We start from the raw sequence: 20,691 nt of genomic DNA, 5'->3' as shown, positions 1-20,691 counted from the left end.
GTAAATCTGTTGTTTTGAAAACCATTAATAAGGTAAATAAATCAAATTATACTTTGAGAGTCGGGGACCGGTTCTCTTTAGCTGTGGCTGGCCCAGAACTCACTATGTAGACAAGGCTGGCCTTGAATTTTAAAAATCTACCTGCCTTTGACACCCAAATGCTAGGATTAGAGGCATATAACCACCTTGCCTAGCCAAATTTGGATTAGTTTTTATTTATAAATATTTGTTAATGCAGTAAAACTGATTCATTATGCAGTAAAATTTAGGATTCATTAGCCTTGTGCAACAGAGCAAGAAACTCTCAAAAATAGAAAACCCAAAATAAAAGCAACTAATAAGCCTTGTGTTCTAGATGATTGGACTCCTTTTGTTAGTTTTTCATTTTGTTTGTTTCCATAACAGGGTTTTTCTGTGTAGCCTTGTCTTTCTTGGACTCATTTTGTAGATCAGGCTGGCCTCAACTCACAGAGATCTGCCTGCCTCTGCCTCACAGAGTGCTGGGACCACAGTTGTGTGCCACTGTACCCAGCTCATAGTTTTTGTTTTGTTTTTTTTTTCTCTTAGATTTTATTTTTGTATTATGTGTGCTTGCTCACATGCACATCTGTCTACCACCTGTCTATTTCGTGCCCAGTAGTTTAGAAGGTATGGGATTCCCTGGCACTGGAGTTATGAACAGTTGTGAGCCATATGTGGGTTCTGGGAACCAAACCTGGGTCTTCTCAAGAACAGCATGTGCTCTTAACTGCTGAGCTGTCTCTCCAGCCCCCGTATTGGTTGTTTTTTTGCCAGAGCTCAAACCTAGAGCTTCAGACATGCTTGGAAAGCTCTCAAGTTACACACTATCCTTTTTAGCTTCAGCTGATAGAAACAAGATTTATCTGTGAGTTAATAGTATAATAGTATGGAAAATATAAAAAAGGGTGAAATTATCCTAAATATTTTAAGTTTAAGAAAGAGGAGGCCAGAGAGATGGCTCCGAGGTTAAGAGCACTGGCTGCACTTCCAGAGATCTGGTGTTCAATTCCCAGCAACCACATGGTGCCTCATAGCCATCTGTATTGAGATCTGGTGCCCTCTTCTGGTGTGCAGGCAGAATACTATATACATAATAAATAAATTTTTTAACATAAATATTCTGAAAAATATAGAAAGCTAAAGTGTGTTTATAGTTTTATAAATTGATACGTTGGCCAAAATTTGGGATGCACATTTTTAATCCTAGCACTTGAAAGGCTTTAGCAGGAAGAGCTCAAGTTTGAGATCAGAGTTAAGTCCTGAAAAAAAAAAAAAAATACAATCAGTAACTTGTTCTTTCTAGAAAGTGCTGTGTTGATGTACCTCGGGAACTTTGTGATGATTTTAAATACAATAACGTCCTCCCTAGAAGTTCTGTGTTGGTATAAATCCAGAAAAAAATTGCAATGGCTTTAAATATTTGTTGTCAAGTCTAAAAGAGATTGAGGGCAAATGACTAACTGGTGTCTACTAGATTACCAAAGAGTATGTTAGCCTCCAAGCTCTCAGCATAGAAAGTACCTGTTCTAGAACCTAGGCTGGCATACTGGCTTCCCAGCTTGTCTCATCCTACCCCTACCCTAAACTTCTCCAAGTCATTGGCTTCCCTTTCCCCATCTTTTCATTCCTATATAACCATGCCATCTAGGCCATGCACTGTTTTTTTGGCTCTCAGTCCTCTCTTGCTCTGCTTTCCCATGACCAAGCTCATTCTGTTGGCAGTGCTTTCTCTCTCTGATCTAGACATTCCTGGCTATACTCTCCTTCGAAATCTACAATAAAAACCCTCTCTTCACCTGGTGGTGGTGGCCCATTCCTTTAATTCCAGGAGGTAGGTGGAAGCAAACTCCAGAACAACTAATGTTATTACACAGAAAACCCTGTTTTGAACACCCCTACTCCCCCAAAATAAAACCCTCTCCTCAGCCATACCTGGGCTCAATCACGTTCTCATTTCATACACTTGTTTTCTGGTTAAGAAAATTCTTTATACCAGATTGCTTTGATTTCTGTCTAGTAGAATTGAAGGTTTGAACTTGAATTCTTGATTCTGAAAAACTAGCAGAAAAATTCTTCATTTACACAAATTAAGCTATTGCTGATAAACATTTGTCTTCATAAGCCATGTGACTAGAAGTCTTTCTCTAAGGCTAATGTTAAAATACGTGTAGAATATGAGTGTGAACCAACAATTTATTGAACAAAAAGGGGGAAAAAAAACATGAAATACTCAGATGTCTTAAGGAATAGCCAGAGGAACTAAAAGGCTATCTGGGGGAACAAATGGGGTTCGTTTATTGCACTGAAGGGCAAAAGTGAGGTAAGTAAGCTTCTGGGAGGCAAATAAACTCTAAAAGCTTATCTACCAACTATGGAGTATGCATATAGTAATGACTATTTCATAAGGACTTTAGAATTGATGAGATAGGAAAAGCACATTTTAAAGGCATCTTTTGAAGTGAGAAATGTGACACAGCTTGGATATCAAAATTCCCAAAAATGTAATCTGCTGTTTCAGGGACCAAATTCAGGTCTTCACGTATTACCCACTTTTTATTGTAATAGAAATAAGAAAGATAATACTTTAGATTAAACTTGACATTTTAAAAATGCCTTTAAAGATAAGCTTATATGTAGCACTCTCAAGCACACGTCATAAATACTACATAGTGGTGCTTAGTGTCCCACTGCTTAGGTTCTTGTGTGTCAGGTCCCCCAGCAGCATAGTCTTCCTCTAGAAAATAGTATTTATCCACAATATGCATGTGCTACTTAGAAGTCAGAGTTGGTCATTTCTAGATAATAAAGTATATCAGTTTTATCCCGCTTGACTACAGTACATCTCTTTGGGAGCTCATCATTTTCTAAGATACAACACTTGTCATTAATGATCTAAACAGCACATACAAACGCTGAGTAATTCTCTTGAGTACTTCCTGTCAGTTTCTAGAACTGCTTACTTGCTGGTTTCATTCTGCCTTTCACAGTAAATCCAAGCACTAAAGGTCGTACTAGACAGCCAAGGCTACACAGAGAACCCTGTCACAATATATATATATACTTCTTGATAGTAAAGGACATCAAAATAACCAAGAGTGGATGGGCATAATACAGTATAAGTCATTTGTGTGCAAGGCAGAGATTTGTTCCCTAGCACTAAAACATGTATTTTGTGGGGAAAAGTTTGCTAAAAAAATTCCTATTAGCTTGGTAACTTTTCCAGGAAAGTAACAATGTAAACAAGTTAAACTTTTCTATCCTAGAGTTCAAGGTGGTCTTAAAAATTGGCTGTGTTGCTGGTTAGCTGTAAAGTTTAACCAAATTTGAGAAGTAGACTCTGTTATGTCCTGAAATTTTTAGTCCTGGATATGAGTCAACTTACAAAAAAACACATTTTTTAAATATTTAGTATAACATGATGCAAGCCAAAAGGACAACTTAAAGATACATAGAAAACTCAATGTTAACATGCAATTCTGGAATTTTATGTTTAACTCGGCCATTATACAAAATTTCATTTGTTTACTTTTCCTTAAAAAACAGAAAAATCATCTGCTCTGTACCTTGGAGAGTAGCATAAATGTTGATAGTGCATACTTGTAATCCCAGTACTCTGGGACTGAGGTAAGGAGAGCAATTGTCATTCATTCATTCATTCATTCATTCATTCATTCATTCATTTTTAAAACCTTACAGTATTCTGTCTCAAAAATTAAACATAAAATATTTAGTTTCGTCAGTAGGGAAGTGTACAGTACAGTCAACTGAAGTTTACATTCAATATTCAACCTTCAGTTGTCTAATGCATTAGTAGAAACTTCGTTATTTCATTGCATCACCTTAAACTATTTTATGTCTAAGAAAAAATTAAAAACAAAAAATAAAAATTTTATGACTAAGATCTTATCATAAATCCTTACAAAGTGTAATACATGTGTAGAAAATTTTAAGAATTGTACTAACAGAGTCCTGTAAACCCAGTATTTGATCACGTTTGTTTTAAAAGATTGTCTAATATATAGTCCCTGTTTCTCTGAAGCCCAGTGATCTGTTTTGTCTTTGCCTCCTGCATGCTGGGATTAAAGGTGTACACCACACTTGGCAATTTCGACCTTTTTAAAAAGGAGAGTATAAGCTGGGAATTGTAGTTCTATTTAAGGTGCTTGACTAGCATTCAAGAAGCTGGAGTTTTTTGATCCTTAGAACTCATAAGCTGGGCCTAGTGGTACACAGCGCTTCTCACACAGCACTTGAGAAGTGCAATCAGAAGGCTCCATTTCATGGTCATGGTCATCCTCATTAATGTATCTAGTTTGAGGCCTGAGATACATGTGATCCTGTCTCCCTAGCCCCTTCCCATTTGGGGTTGAAGGTTCAACTTGAAGAATTCAACTCCTTTAAGTAGAAATCCACGGTTTCAAACTAATCAAAATTGTATTATTTTCACAACTCATCTGAAAAATGTACAATAAAGATTTCAATTTACAAGCCATTTCAGTTAAAATGTATTGGTTGTGAACTCTGAAGTTGCTTCAACCAAAGGGGTTGGATTATCAAGAATCACTATTGTTGATGACCTATTTTGCCAGCTACTCAATAGTTTAAGATCACAGTGCTTGCATGGCAGAACTTAACACAACTTTGTTTAAAAAAAAAAAAAAAGCCCCTGAGATCTGATTTAGTGGTAGAGGGCTTATACTAGTATGTCTACACCCACTGTACCACTAAATAATAGAATTACTACTGTGCTGGGTTTGGGGAGGGATTTGTTTTTTGAGAGAAATTTTCTGTGTAACTGGCTGTCCTGGAGCTCACTCTATTCCAGGCTGGCTTCGAACTCCTAGATCTCCATCTGCCTCTGCCTCCAAAGTGCTGGGATCAAAGTTGTGCACCACTACCTCCTAGCCACCCTCATTTCTATTGAAACTAGTATTCCAGATGTGTGCATCTCTTCAGGAGTCCAGATGTGATTAAAAACCAGGAACAAACAGACAAAAAAAAAAAAAAAAAAATTAAACAGCTTTAACAAGTGGTTGAAAGTTGTAGGCCTAGTGGCATCAACGTATCATCTTAGCTTCATGGAAGGATAAGGCACAAGGATTAGGAATTCAAGTCCAGCTTGGCTAACTTAGTGCCATTAGGGTGTCATTGCTGTGAAGTGACAACATGACCACAACATCTTTTATAAAGGAAAAGATTAAATTGGGGGCTGGAGTACAGCTTCAAAGGTTTAGTCCATTATCATTTTGGCAGGAACCATGGTAGCATGCAGGCAGACAGGGTGCTGGGGAAAGAGCTTTTGATCCTTAGACGACAGAAGGAGACTTGCTCTGAGCTGAGCTTGAGCATGAGGCCTCAAACCCCCCCCCCCCCACACACACACAGTTGACACTAACAAGGCCATACCTCATAGTGCCCGCTTCATATGGGCCAAGTGTTCACACACATGATTCTTTGGGGCCGTTCCTATTCAAACCACCACATTTAAATTTTTTAAGCTTTTTCAAAATGAAACACTTCCAGGTTAAATGTTTAAGGACCATTATTGCTATAACCACAGAAAAAGAATTGCATGTCACCACCAGGGTTCCTTATTCTTTTAAGTGGCTAAAATAAACTTCTAGATGCCTATCAGAACGTTTTCATAAGAAGCCAAATCAGATCAAAAAAGCTTTCACAGATTTAAAAGTGGGGCTGGTGGAATGTCTCCGTAAAGATCTGAGTTCAGGAGGCTGGAGAGAGCTCAGCAGTTTAGAGCACTGGTGGTCCTTCCAAAGGTCCTGAGTTCAATTCCCAGCAATCACATGGTGGCTCACAGCCATCTATAGTGAGATCTGGTGCCCTCTTCTGGTATGCAGGTGTATATGCAGACAGAAGAGTGTGTACATAATAAGTAAAAACTGAGTTCAGTTATCAGCATCTACACCATGGAGCTCACAACCACCTATAATTCCCATTTCTGGCCTCTGAGCACCTGTCCACACAACCATAAAGCCACATATGCATACACATAATTAAAAAAAAGATTTTTTTTGAAACAACGTTTCATTGTGCTGGAGACCCTGCTCACAGAGAACTCTCCCTCTGCCTCCTAAGTGCTAGGATGTGCCACAGTGACCTGTAAAAATAAATATTTTAACAAGTAGGGGCCAGTGCAATGACTTAGAGGACAATGTAACTTTGCCATGCCTAATGACCTGAGTTCTCATCCCAGAATCCATGTAGTAGAAAAAGAGAACTGACTTCCAAATTGTCCTCTGACCTCCACATACATACCCGTGGCATATGCACATACACAAACATAAGGCAAAGAAAATGACCAATTGTGCAACATTTTGTTTCTGGTACAACATTTAAGTTATATTGTTTTTTTGCTTATGTGTTTTGATTTTTTGAGACAAGAATTGAACATAGGTGAGATTGATCCTCCTACCTCTATCTCCCAAGTGGTAAGAACATTATTTTTGTAATGGGATAAAAATTTGTTTTTTATGTGTAATTATAGCTTTTATGTAATACATTTTTGGTATTATAAGACATTTACATCACCACCAGGGTTCCTTATTCTGTGCTACTTGTCTACATAAAGGCTCACATGTTTCAGATGTCACGTTTATTAAAAAACAAAACCTGAACTCTTAGGGTCAAATAATATAGTATTTACACCTATATATTATACAATGGAGGGATTGCTGGGAGTCAACTCCGGGACATCAGGTATACTAGGAAAATACACCTAGCTACACCCGCATCCCTTAATTTTTTTTTTTTTTTTTTTTTGGAAAGCCTGTTCCTGTCGGTTTATGTTTGATATTAAAAGTGTTTGACTAATTTAGCCAAAAGTGTTAAGTATCAAACCAACAAATAATTTCTGTGGCAAAGCAATTTCTTTTCTATCTTTGCTTTATGACTTGTTCTCTAGATGTGAATTTTGAAAGCATGGATACCACATACCTCTTTCCCACAAAAAGGTAAGGGTTGAGGGTGGAAAATTAACCAAATTACTTAGAGCATGTGACAAAGGAACTAAAACGAAACAGAAAGACATTGTACGAAACCATGTCTGGCAATAGCACACTTGGTAGACAAAGTACCACATGAGATGACCCCTCAGTACAAAACTAATTTGAAGTGCTTATAGGAAGATTAGACAGTTGCCAGTAGAAATGTCTTTGGGGCTAGGGCTGTGGCTCATTTGGTAAAATGTCTGCCTAACATAGACAATCCCCTGAGTTTAAGCACTAGTACATAAAAAATTGGGTGTGTTGACACATTCCTATAATTCTGGCACTTGAAAGGTAGAGTTGGGAGGATGAGAAGTTCTGTTTGTTTGACATTAAAGTGGACTATATAGGAGATCCTATCAGGAAAGAGAGAGAATGAAAGTAATCATGGGGCACAGTGATCCCTGCTTGTAGCTCTAGCCATGGGGAGGCTGAGGGAGGAGGAGCACAATTTGAAGCCTATCTGAGCTACATAGCCCAATGTCCAAAAATGTAACCTATTTCAAAGTAAAAAATAAGCTATGTGGAACACATGATAAGATTAAAGTAAAAGCACATGCTTTTACTCTGGTAAGTGATGGTAGTGTTGCTGAAGGTTAAGCTCACAAAGAACCATCTGAAAGAATGTGATCTCCTATTTTACAGTATTACATTTGAACTGATATTTAGGCATGTAGTTAAAAGATGCTTTGATTGCCAGGTGATGGTGGCACACACCTTTAATTTCAGCACTTGGGAAGCATTGGCTATGAGTTGGAGGCCAGCCTGGTCTATAGAGTGAGTTCCAGGACAGCCAGGGCTACACAGAGAAACCCTGTCAAACAACAAAGCAGAAAAAGCCACTAAAATGTTTTGATTAAAAGTCATTGACTTTACCAAACTAAAAATTAAGGATAGTAAGACAAATTTGGCTGTAGTTCACATAAACCCAGTAAGAGCAAACAAGTTCACTGAAGCTCTTTAATATAAGGACAATGAATCCTTTCCATTAAGTGAGGTTTATAGTTCTAAAGAGATGGCTCAGAGGTTTAGAGCACTTGTTGCTCTTACAGAGGACCAGGGTTCCTAATACGAACATAGTGGCTCACAACCTGTAACTTCAGTTCCAAGGAATGAATGAGCAAACTCCTGACCTCTAAAAGTTACCAGCCAAGCATGTGATGCACAGACAAAAAGCAGGGAAAACCCTCAAAAAAAAATTTTTTTTAAAATCTGAATAAAATTTGAAACAGTTATAGATAGATCTGTTTGTAAATAAGCTATTTTATTGTGGTAAAATGAAATATTCCCAAAACTAAATTAAAATTATTTCTTCTTTCCTAGAAGTGTCATCTTTCAAGCCTACATTTATAGGAAAATCCCTTGAAATGTGGTGATGCTATTGAACTTTAACTTAATTTTTTGTTTCTTTCTTATTTATTTTTATTTTTGACACAGGATTTCTCTGTGTAGCCTTGGCTGTCCTGGACTCACTTTGTAAACCAGGCTGGCCTCAAACTCACAGCAATCCTTCTGCCTCTGCCTCCCGAGTGCTGGGATTAAAGGCGAGTGTCACCATGTTCGACTTGCCTGTTTTTAATAACACAAATTTTTTTTCTATTAAACAGAGGGAATGAATTTGAGGAATTAAAGTCTAAATTTGGTCAGCTTAAAACCTTTAAAAATGGGAAGATTTTAATTTCTTAAGCAAAAAGCCAAATAATGGAAGTGGGGTGGGGTTCCAAGAAACCCTAAAACAAAGATTTGGCATCCTGTCTGAAGAGCTGTAATAATAAAGAGAAATTTAGCCAGGTTTAGTGGCACACACTTTTAATTCCAGCTCTCAGGAGGCAGAAGCAAGCAGATCTCTGTGAGTTTAAGGTGAGCCTGCTTTGTAAGAGTTCCAGGACAGCCAGAGCTATTACAAAGAGAAACTCTCTCAAAAAACCAAATATATAAACATTTGAAAACCATGAAGATAAGTTGTCTAAGACTACAACTGGCATTTCAAAGGAGACTTAGCAAGAAATTCTAGAAGATGATGGCAAATAGATTTAAATAATAGACCCATTCTTAAATTCGTAAGTATGTTTCCCCATCAAAAAACAAACAAACAAAAAACCCCAAGTTTTGTTTTGTTTTGTTTTTTTAATTATCCAAATTATCTCAATTATCCAAATCAGGATCCTAGATCTTTGTGACTGCAGAGCTCAGTGGTTAGAAGCATGTGTTTCTCTTAACAGAGGACCTAGGTTCAATTCCTGGCACCCACATGGTAGTTGACTACTATCAGGTCCAGGGGTTCTGATTTCCTCTTCTGAAATCTGGGCATCAGGAATGTACGTGGTGCACAGACATACATGCAAGCAAAACACTCGTATACTGAAAGTAAAGCACAAATCTTTTAAAAAATAAACATGAATGGTTAAAAACAAAGCTCTAACCCACATTTCTACATTATTAAAATTTGCTCTTGGCAAATATATTTTTTTTCCTTAGCTCTAGTAAAATCTCTAGTGATAGATACCTCTAATGATGTAACTGTTTCTGGTATGGGAATCGGCATAAACACAAAGCAAAGATAAAGTTTGTCAGATGCAAGTGATATAGAAGTCAGAAATGAGCAAACTCTGTATTTACCAAATTGTCCTAAACAGTCTGCTACTGCTTTAGATTCTTGGTTTCATATGTACTTTAAAGGTTGCTCAAATTAGCTCCTGTTTTATCATAATATAAGGACTCTATAGTGTGTTTAACTCTAGTAAAATTAAGTTCTAGTAGCACCTTTCAGCAAACTTATAGGAAATTTTTGTACTTTGTCTGGTTTTAAGTCTGGTTCAAAAAGAGCCAGAAAACTAAAAATCTTCCATGCCTGGTTAGAAATAAAACTGGGTGATGGATAGAAACTTAAACAAAACAAGTGAGAAAATGCAAGAGACCCAACTATTGGTGGTGCCATTAGGACTGAGCAAACTTAACATGGCACTATGATGATGTATGTTAGATGGGATGATAGTATTGGGATTTGTTAGATCAAGGTTTTCAGTATTGCTGGATGTACTGGCTGGTTGTGTGTCAGCTTGGCACAAGCTAGAGTCATCAGAATGAAGGAGCCTCAGGTGAGGAATTGCCTCCCTGAGATTTAGCTATAAGGCATTTTATCAATGGGGGAAGGCCCAGCACATTGTGAGGGGTGCCATCCCTGGGTTGGTGGTCCTGGGTTCTATAAGATAGCAGGCTGAGCAAGCCATGAGGAGAAAGCCAGTAAACAACATTCCTCTGTGGCCTTTGCATCAGTTCCTGCCTTGCCCTGCTTGAGTTCCTGTCCTGACCTACTTTAGTGCTCAAGAGCAATGTGGAAGTATAAGATGAATAAATCCTTTCTTCCCCAGCTGGGTTTTTGGTCATGGTGTTTTCTTGCAGCAATAGAAACCTTGACTAAATCATTGGATAAGACAGATTTCTGACTGGGCATGCCTTTAATTAATTAATCAAGCAATATCACAAAATGCTGGAGTGCAGCATCAAAACTGTCAGTTAAGTTTATTTTTTTCTTGATGATCAGAGGTCCCATGTTGTCTCCAGTCTCTTCATTGTGTTTTGAGTCCCAACACAGGGAACTTTTCGGACCTCCAGTAACATCAATAAAGGCCTTTTCTTCTACAACCTCCATTTTGAAGGCATGCACCACTTTAAGTTGTCTTTCTGGATCTGAAGGTTCACCACAGCTTTGGTATGATGATCTTTAATGTAGAACTTTTTATAAGCCAGGTAACCAAGTGCTGCTGTCCAGGCAACAAACGTAATGACTGCAATCCACTCAACTTGCACAGTGGAGTGGGAGCAGAGGCCCACAGTGTGGGCAGCGGGAAGGCCATGGAAGATTGTGCAGGCTAGTGTTGAGGACCACAGTACCGAGCAAGATGTGACCTTGGGGCCCACTCAGGGCCACAGCTCAATTTTTATTTTTGGTGTGTGTATGATTTTTTTTCTTGTTATCTGTAGCCCAGAAAACACAGTTCAAGGATCTTCCCAGATGCTCCCCACATCCCTATCCACTCTGCCCACCCAACTTTATGTTCTTTCTCTCTTTAAAACAAACAAAAAACAAGAAACACACGCAAAAATCCCCACAAAACAAAAATCAAAATTAGCAAGCAAAAACCCAATAAAGTAAAAAATGATCAAACAAAGATTATGAGAAAAAGTTGATAAAAATACCACTGAGTTCATTTTGTGTTGTCCATCTCCCAATACTGCTTATTACCCAGTAAAACTCCCATTGAAGAAAAGTGAGTTTTCCTTTGTCGATGGTGTCAATTGCAGATAGCTTCTTGGTTAGAGGTGGGAGCCTCTGTCTACTTTCCCCTCGGTACTAGGACCTCATCTGCCTTGAACCTATGTAGGCCTTTCTCAAGCTGCCACAATCTGTGAGAGTACAGATGTATGAGTTCTGTTGTGTCTGGAAGACACTGTCTCCTTGGAGTCATCCATGGCCTCTGGTTCTTACAGTCTTTCCACTGTCTCTTCTGCGCCAATGCCTGAGCCTTGTGGAGGGAGGGCTTTGATGAAAATATCCCATTTAGGACAGAGTGCTCTAAAGTCCCTCACTCCACACTATTGCGAGAAGCTTTTCTGATGAGGGCTGAGTGAGGCACTGATCTATGGCTACATCCAAATGTCATTAGGAGTCATTCTACTGCTATGTTCTTTTTGCAGAACAATATTATGAGGTTTTCCTCTAGTCTCAGATTCTTGGCCGCATTAGCACTGTCAGGTATGGGTTCCATCTGATGAAGTGGGCCTTAAATACAACCAGAGAGTGGCTGGTTATTTTAACATGTGTGTCACTATTTCAGCAGTATATCATACAGGACAGTCACTATTGCAGTTTTCAGGGTTTATAGCTGAGAGGTACTGATGAATGTATAGTTTTAATAGCCATATACCTACATGGTCTAGTGAAAGTCTTTCTTCCATACCTAAATTCCATTTACTCAATTTCCCCTCCACAAGTGACTTGTGTTTTTACTGAAAATGTGTGTAGACATTTTTTCTATAAATGGAAACCCTTTACATATATTTAGCATAGAATTTTTGTTTGGAGATAAGGTCTCACTATGTAGACTAGGCTTGCTTGGAACTCACAGAGATCCACCTGCTTCTGCCTCCTGAGAACTATGATTAAATGCATATACCTCTACACCAAGCCTGTATCCTAAGGATTTCTTTCCACTTATATTTTGATATCTCTTCCTCAAAAGCTTATAAACTGCTACATATTTGTTTTGTTTTGTTTGAGATAGTATATCCATATATAGCCTTGGCTAGACTTTGGAAATAGCTGTGTAGCCAAGGCTGGCCTTCTGCTTCCTGGATGCTAGGATTAAAAGCATGTGCCACTATAGCCAGTTCTGCTTCGTGGTTTTTTTTTTTTTTTTTTTTTACAGTCTTGGCAATTTGCTGTGTATGTGTGTGCACATGTGTGTGTGTGCACAACATGTACAAGTCAAAGGACAACCTTCAGGAGTCAGTTTTTCCTACCAGATAGGTTCTCAGGATCAAACTTGAGTCACCAGACTTAGCAGCAAACACCTTTACCTGCTTCACACTTTTCAAGGACCTGTATACTTCATTCTATTGCTCATTCCATATTGATGAACTTTGAACTTTTTTTTTTCTGTTGTGGTGATGCATTTATTTGAATTTATGCTACTTAGGAATAAAGATTTCTGGCCTACTCCGTGTTTAATACTTAGAATTTTATATAATGCACTGGCTAGTTTTATGTCAGTTTGACACAGGTTAGAGTCATCTGAAAGGAAGGAACCTCAGTTGAAAAAATCCTTCCATAAGATCAGGCTGTCAGCAAGCCTGCAGGGAATTTTCTTAATTAGTGATTCATCATGGAGGGCCCATTCCACTGTAGGTGATGCCACTTCTGGACCAGTGGTCCTGGGTTCTCTAAGAAAGGATGAGCAAGCCAGTAAATAGCACTTCTGCATGGCCCCTGCTTCAGCTGCTGCCTCTATGTTTCTGCCCTCTTTGAGTTCCTGTCCTGACTTCCTTTAATAACTACAAGGTGGAAGTGTGTAAAGGGTCCTTGTGCTCACAGATAAGCACTAGGGAAACCAAAGATGCTAAACACTCAGTGTTATCTCCTCAGTGAGAAGATGTATACCTGTTTTCCACCCAGAATGCTGGGAGTGGATGTAGTTAATACCCTGGTGAATCCCCCAGACTGTTATGTTTATCCCAGACTTCCTCACTAGTCCTTTATCTTTAGCATTGTTTCTCAGTCAGTAGAACCCATCCCTAAGGGAGATGTCACATGTACTTTGTAGCTTGGTGACATCTATGATGACCTAGAGCACACCACATGCTCTCCTATGTTCGTAAGCTATAGAACCCATTCTTAGGAAGAAGCCATATGTTCTCTGCAAAAGAGTTTTAGTATTGTCAACCTTAAGCTTTGTTGTGACAATTGTTATCAGGAAGCTTTTTTCTACTGTTGTACTGTACTTAAATATGATCAAAATAAACTGCCCTGTGTCAGACTCAAGTTTGAACCAACACAGGTAACTAAATAGTGTTGAACTGGATTTCCTTCTTGCCTCACAAGGATGGCTACTTACCCGCTCTGGTGTTTGCAGGGACCCCCACAGAAGTATAAACCAAATAAACCCTTTCCTCCCCAACTTGCTTTTGGTCACGTATTTCATCACAGCCATAGTAACGAAGAGAAATATTTAAAATATGTTCTCGAATGACTTGCATACTTGAAGTGCTTCCACACAGCAGCTTTTCACTCAACTATAAGCAAACACTAGGGGCCTTTTGATAAAGTGCTTTCTCCTGTAGCTGTTTATCCTAAATTGAAAATAACAGAAATATAACACACTACTATTTAACACTACTAAGTTGTTATGTGTATTTTAAATGTTATTCCAAAGTTTTCAACAAATTTATATACTGTATGATAAGTTTAGCACAATATTTATGTATAATAGCATTAGAAACTTTGTTTTTCTTTTTTTTCTTTTTCGTTTTATTGAGACATGGTTTCTCTGTAGCTTTGGCTGTCCTGGACTTTTTGGGGTTTTGGTGTTTTTGTTTGTTTGTTTGTTTGTTTTTGGAGACAGGGTTTCTTTGTGTAGCTTTGGTTGTCCTGGACTTTTGCCTGGAACTCACAGACCTGCCTCTGCCTCGCAAGTGCTGAGATTAAAGGCATGTGCACTAGAAACTTTTCAAAGAACTTACGTTTAAGTGAGGAAAACCTGGTTTTGTGATGACATATAAGTCATTACAGAAAGATCAGCTGCTGGGGGTACAAGTTAGTCATTGTGGACATACTTTGTATGCATGAGGGTTGGACTGTGGTGGTTTTAATAGACATGGCTCCGATAGACTCATGTGTCTGAATGCTTGGCCCATAGGGAGTAAGCCCTATTAGGGGGTGTGGCCTTGTTAGAGGAAGTATTATTGGGCACAGGCTTTGAGGTCTCCTATGCTCAGTGTGACACACAATCCCCTTCGGTTGCCTTTGGATCAAGATGTAGAACTCTCAGTTTCTTCTTCAGCACCATGTCTGCCTACACACTGCTATGCATCCCACCATGATGATAATAGACTAAACATCTCAACTGTAACTGTAACAGTGCCTGCCACATGCCAGGCAACATAATGAGGACTTTGTCTACTTTACCACCCTCATAACCTCAGAGGGAGATACTTTTTTTGTCCCTAGTTAATAAAGTTGAAACACAGAAATGTTAAATGCATTAAGTTACATAGCTAATAAATGACTAAACTAGGATTAGATACAGTTCAAGTCCAGAGCACATGTTTAAAAGCTATGAGAGTACATGGTGAAAGGCAGTGAAGGAGCAAATGCCAAAGCCCAAAGTACAGCACTGTTTTGAGAGACCAGGTGGTATGGTGTTAAGCACTGCTGGAGCCTTGTTGCCCAGAGGCAAGAAAACAGGTAGGGAAGAAGACCCAAGGTTAGACTGAGTACAAATCTGACATACAAGCCCCAGTACGGAATATCCAAATAAGAACAGTGTCACTTCTCAGATGGCGCTGGCATGGTGGTAGTTTCTGGTTTGGGTGTTTTATTCACCCCAAGGACTTGAGGGCTTTTTATCCTTTCAAAGACATAGCATTCACTTTTGTCTCCAGACGCTGATGTTCTAGTGCTGACCAGATGAAAACCTTCCTTTAATAAAGTGTCGACCAGTAAGCCCAAGACATTAGTTCCATTGGCCAATTTTCGGTTATCAGGTTTTATGGAAATGTACCTGAGGCATAAAAAAAAAAGTGTACAATTACAAAGAATTCCTTTAAAAACAAACAAAACTACACCTAGAAACTTATTCACACCAAGGCTACACACAGAGAAACCCTGCCTCCAAAAAACAAACAAACAGAAACAACAACAGAAAAGTCTTTTACCCAGTAAGGATTCCACACAACTAGCATATATACCCATGCTTGTTTTAATAATGGCAGTACAGCACAGAGAATGTCTGTCATCAAGGATAAAAAAAAGCTTCAGTTAGTGTCAGCAGACACCAAAGCTATGTATAGTTTCACGAAGGTAAAACAGTTTTTGAGCACATCCCTAGTTATTAACTGAGGTCATGGCTGAAATTGTGATCACTTGAGGTCATGTTCATGAACTCTACGCCAGCAAAGGAAACAATAGTTAACAGCTAAACTTCATCAAGCTACAAAGCACATGTCAAAAAAACATTTATTTTGTTGGATACAAATTTTTAACAGTAGTAAAGGATTTCATCTACCCCAAAGTAAATTATTCAGCTAGAAACATTTGCCAGAAGTTACAGAGTATCATAAAAGTATTATGATTACAAATAGCAAGCAGTAGGTTGTTTTTTTTGTTTTGTTTTGTTTTTTTTTTAAGTATAATGTTCTTGCAATAAATTATTGAACCAAGAGGCGGGAGAGATGGCTCAGAGGTTAAGGCTGTTCTTCCAAAGGTCCTGAGTTCAATTCCTGGTAATCATGTGGTGGTTCACAACCATCTCTAATAAGATCTGGGGACCTCTTCTGGTGTGCAGGTACACATGCAGGCAGAATACTGTATAAATAATAAATAAATCTTTTAAAAAATTATTGAACCAAAACTATTGTTTTTGATTCCTTCTGAGGCCAAATTGGAAAGGATTTCAAGACACAAGAGGATGAACTAAAGAGAACAAGAACCTGAACTTCTTTCTAGTGTTGGAGGTAGAACCCAGGGCCTCCCAAGTACATGCCAGGTAAGGACTCTTCCACTGAGCTCCATTACCACACCTTATTTTTAAAAATTTAAGGGAAACTATACTTTTTCATGTAGTTTAATCTAAAATGGAGACATCAGAAAATGGCTACAACAGAGACTCTAGAATCCCGAGACCACAATTTGAACCAAAGTGTGTTGTCACATGAGTAGACATCTAAAGATAAAAGCCAAGAACCTCGGAGAGAATAACCAAACAACTTAGAATGCTAAGAACACAATGAAGAACTTTTGAAGCCAGCCAGACTTATTCTACCATATCCACCATCCAAAAACATCTGAATGTAGAGATTCAAAGCGAAGACTAGCAAAAACATAAATAACTGCCAAATCAGGTATATACTCAAAAGTAGAAATGGCCAGAATTTTCACCCAACCACCAGTTATATTCATGTCACTTTAAAATATATCTCTATTCTAAAAGTAGTACTTTTAGAATAAAACAGAAGAAATTCCAAACTTAAAACAAATAGGGATACTGCCACATGGTAGCTAGGTGAGATAACATGCCTATAAGCTTAGCTCTCACAAGGTGGGTGCAAGAGGCTCAGACTTTCCTGGCTAGCCAGGGATATAAGATCCTATCTCAGAACAAAACAAACAAACAAAACACTAACTAAAGAAATAGCTCTGAGGTTGGAGAGATGGCTCGGAGATTAAGAGCATTGGTTGCTCTTCCAGAGGTCCTGGGTTCAATTCCCAGCAACCACATGGTGGCTCACAACCATCTATAGTGAGGTCTGGTGTCCTCTTCTGGCTTGCAGGCATACATTGTATACATAATAAATAAATAAATAAATAAATAAATAAATAAATAAATAAATAAATAAATAAATAAATATTTTTTAAAAAAGTAGCTCTGGTCTTAGAATTTTCTGTTATGGGGCTGGAAAGATGGCTCAGCGGTTAAGAGCACCAGCTGTTCTTCCAAAGGTCTTGAGTTCAATTCCCAGCAACCGCATGGTGGCTCATAACCATCTATAATGAGACCTGGTGAAAAAGCATATATGCAAGGCAGAATACTGTACATAATAAATAAATAAATGAATAAATGAATGAATAAATCTTTAAAAAATTCTGTTATGAAAATTTAATATGCCTTTCTCAGATTGAGTTGAAAAAACCACTCTGTGCTGTTTCTGAAACATGTAACAAAAGGGGGGGTCACTTGGTAGAGTGCACACAGTGATTTGATTTCAAGTTTTAACCTTGTTTTTTAAGATAATTCGTTCCTCCAAATTCTAAACTTTGAAAGAACATTTAGTATTTCCAAGACATCTTTTCACCTATCATGTGTCCTCCTAAAATCAAGGATGCTATTTTTTCTTAGGTTTCTAACTTTCTGAAAAGGGATGCCAAAAATGGTCATTGTCATCTTATTGAAATTTAAAACAACAAAAACATTGCATTATTTTTCTACTAAGTACTTACTCCCCAGTGAAAATAAAAAGCAGAGTTTAAAACAGTTTGACAACAATAGGACCTTAGATGTTCTTCACGGTCTATTTGATTGATACCTATTTACAAAATGACATTTCAATGTATTTGGAAGGCCAAATAAGAAATAAGAAAGTGTATAGATTTATTGTCACACTTGATTATACTGCAGATTGTCCTCCACTATGGGATGTGCTGTGGGAGAAATAATCGTGGGAATCCTTCCTGATATCTACTGTACAGGCTGAGTCCTCTAAAATATGTCTATCTCCCAAAGGTGATTTGCTTTTAAATGTTGCAAGTAAAGAACACATGAAAGCTTTCTTTTTCCTCCTAAAAGTTAAAACCAGCTTTCACAGTTGGTAGTAATGGTACACAGCATTAAGACATTTTTAACAGGGGATGAGGTAGTGTGTCCCTGACTACAGAACAGAAATCAGCTTAGATCCCAGGGGAGGCAGATATGATGGTGCTTGCCTTTAATCCCAGCACTGGGGGGCAGAGACAGTGAAAGTTCCAGGCCAGCCAAAGCTACATAATGTGATCCTGGCTCAAATAAAATAAAACAAAAAGGCAGTCATCCTTCAAATCCTGACTGCCTATTCCAATATTTTGAAAAGTGACAGAGGCAAGTCTATTACAGGACACTAAATTTACCATGAGATATATCTGCCTGAAACTAGTTTAAAAAATATTCTCTATTAAAGAAAAGCAGCAAATTTAAATTCTGAAAAAACAAATGCATAGTGTATGAGGAAATCAGGTCATTCCACTGAACCTCTCCTATGTGCAAGCCAAACATAAGCTGGCTCATTCTAAATCATTCATTAGCAATGGAATATAATCTATGGAATCAGTTCCTCTTGTAACTACACAGACCTTGGTTTCTATTTTCCCTGGGGAGTCTTGGTTTATTACCACAATGACTTCCTAGTCTGAAAGTGCCCAAGTTTAGAAAACAACTACTTGTTTTGTGGAAAAAAAGGTTGTTCTAAATACACTTTTTCTTTTCTTTTTGCCAAGAATTTTAGGCATAAAAACCTTTTAAGTTTTGAGAGAAAAACAGCAGAAAACTAGACTAGAAGAGAGACTTCAGCATTCAAAATACCTGATTCCAGCACGGTTCTCAGTAGTGCCATCAGAGCCACAGTAGAAGAGCAGGTCATGGTGAGAAGGTCTTTGTGGAGGCAGTGAAAGTAAAGCCACCTGAGGAGGGAAGGAGTTACTGTTCTTGGCCAGTGCTGGAGGCTGCTCTACAAACACAGTAATCCTCCTAGTTAGCATCTCCATTGTTTTGCTGCAAGAGCCAAACACTCTGAAGAAGGCTTGAGTATTTCGGTTTAGGAAGTGCACCTCCATGAGAGTGGGTCTTAATTGTAGCAGGTGTTGGCTTAAGAGATCAGCAAGAGAATCAAGTCCATAGAAAAGAGCCTCTCTCTGAAGCCTATGATAGTCTGAAAAATCAGAGGGTAATAAAAGCTCACAATTTCTTAAAAAGTCTAAAATGAAACTAAATAAAGCACCATCTCTATCCACAAAAACCTGACCATCAACTATCTTGAACTCCTGGTCTCTGCCATCTACCATGCCTGCCAACCGAGAGGCAGGGAACTGCTTGAGGGTAGAGCGCCTTGTTGTGAATACCTTCCCTCCCACGTTCAAAGTGACCAAATCCCCACTACTCATTCTTCCTAGCTTCACATTAGTGGCTACAAACCATTAATACAGATGTATAAAAACCCTCTAACTCAACCTGCTACCTTAAATGTTATGATTAAGAAACACGGAAGTGGAGGTAGAAAACTAGACCTAAATTCCAAGGTAACTATTGTCAAAACAAATAATGTATTCATAGCTGTGTTTGCAAATGTGCATTGCTTGGGAACTTGCAGTATATAAAATGGAAAACACAAGTGAAACAATGTCAATATATCTCATGATTTCAAATAGATCCCTTTCCTGTAACCCACTAAAAAGAAGAAAAAAGAAAAAAAAAAGAAGAAAGAAACCTTTTGCAACTGGAGTGTAGTTCAGGGGTAGGGTAGAGTACTTGCCTAACATGTGTGAGGCCTTGAGCTCTGGCTCCAGCACTAAAGAAATCATCCGCCATGAAACCCTAACATAAATCTGTATTTCAAAGTCACCAGAAGCAGAAAAGTACTCTCTCTACAGGCATTTACCAAGCCCTTGTGGCCAACGTAAGATTTATAGAAAACACTATCTGGTTTTGGAACCCCCTTAGTAATAAATAGGTAGATCGTGAATTATGTTGAGAATGAGCAGCCTACACCTCACTTTCAGCTTAGCTGACTGTCTTATACCTGGTAGCTAAGGAAGACACTTTTCTGTGCCAGCTTTTCTCATCCCTGATCACTTTAGGTTTTCTCAACCAAATCAAAGGATGAGGTAAAGACACAGCTCTATGAGGTAAAGACACAGCTCTCTAATCCACTTCACTCTGGGGTTTCAAGAGCCTATTTTTCCATGACAGAAATAAGCCCAACAAAATGCAATTTTAAGGAGTGTTTTTTGTTTGTTTTCATTTGAATTCTGAGCAGTGTGAGAAAATTAAGTACTTATGTCCTGTGGGCATCGGTCTCTCTTATGAGGAGAGAAGACAGCACTACGCTTCACTTGATGGCTTTATGTGTGTTAACTGTCTCTTCTACTGGCAGACTATTCTTACTATATCTGAAACTCTGTAGGCAAGTGAACAGGGTTTGTTATACAGTTGCTGTGGTACTTTAGAACACAACCACATTAGGTACCAGTTAAAAGATGGCTTTCCCAATTCCTGCCTTTCCCATATGCACAGTCACTTAACAGTTTTATCACCTTTAGTGAAAAATTCACAAGAACAAAGTTCACTGTGATTCTAATACTTCGGAGGCTCAAAGTAGGAGTACCAGTCATACTTGTCAAAAAGAACAGGAGGGAAAGAGATAT

At 38.4% G+C, this 20,691-nt stretch overlaps 1 protein-coding gene and 1 pseudogene across 2 annotated transcripts; both read right to left on the bottom strand.

Annotated features, from left to right (window-relative positions):
* Positions 1–10,491: 10,491 nt before the first annotated feature.
* LOC129678883 (CDGSH iron-sulfur domain-containing protein 1-like) lies at positions 10,492–11,984 on the bottom strand (annotated as a pseudogene).
* Positions 11,985–13,940: 1,956 nt separating this feature from the next.
* Positions 13,941–19,560, bottom strand: Kcnrg (potassium channel regulator). Of its 2 annotated transcripts, none has more exons than XM_055609823.1 (2): positions 18,854–19,560; positions 13,941–15,304 (listed from the first exon to the last, which is right to left on the bottom strand). In XM_055609823.1, exons 1-2 carry the CDS (start codon positions 19,429–19,431, stop codon positions 15,070–15,072), a joined length of 813 nt encoding a protein of 270 aa, XP_055465798.1. In that variant the 5' UTR covers positions 19,432–19,560; the 3' UTR covers positions 13,941–15,069. The 2 variants fall into 2 exon arrangements, with proteins under 2 accessions (XP_055465798.1, XP_055465799.1); XM_055609824.1 differs by lacking the exon at positions 13,941–15,304 and adding an exon at positions 15,921–16,107.
* Positions 19,561–20,691: the final 1,131 nt, after the last annotated feature.

The sequence above is a fragment of the Psammomys obesus genome, unplaced genomic scaffold, assembly GCF_907164565.1.
Source record: "Psammomys obesus unplaced genomic scaffold, mPsaObe1.curated_primary_1811, whole genome shotgun sequence".
Lineage (NCBI taxonomy): Eukaryota > Metazoa > Chordata > Mammalia > Rodentia > Muridae > Psammomys > Psammomys obesus.
The sequence above is the reverse complement of the archived record's forward strand: the minus strand, read 5'-3'. Positions and strand labels throughout refer to the sequence as shown.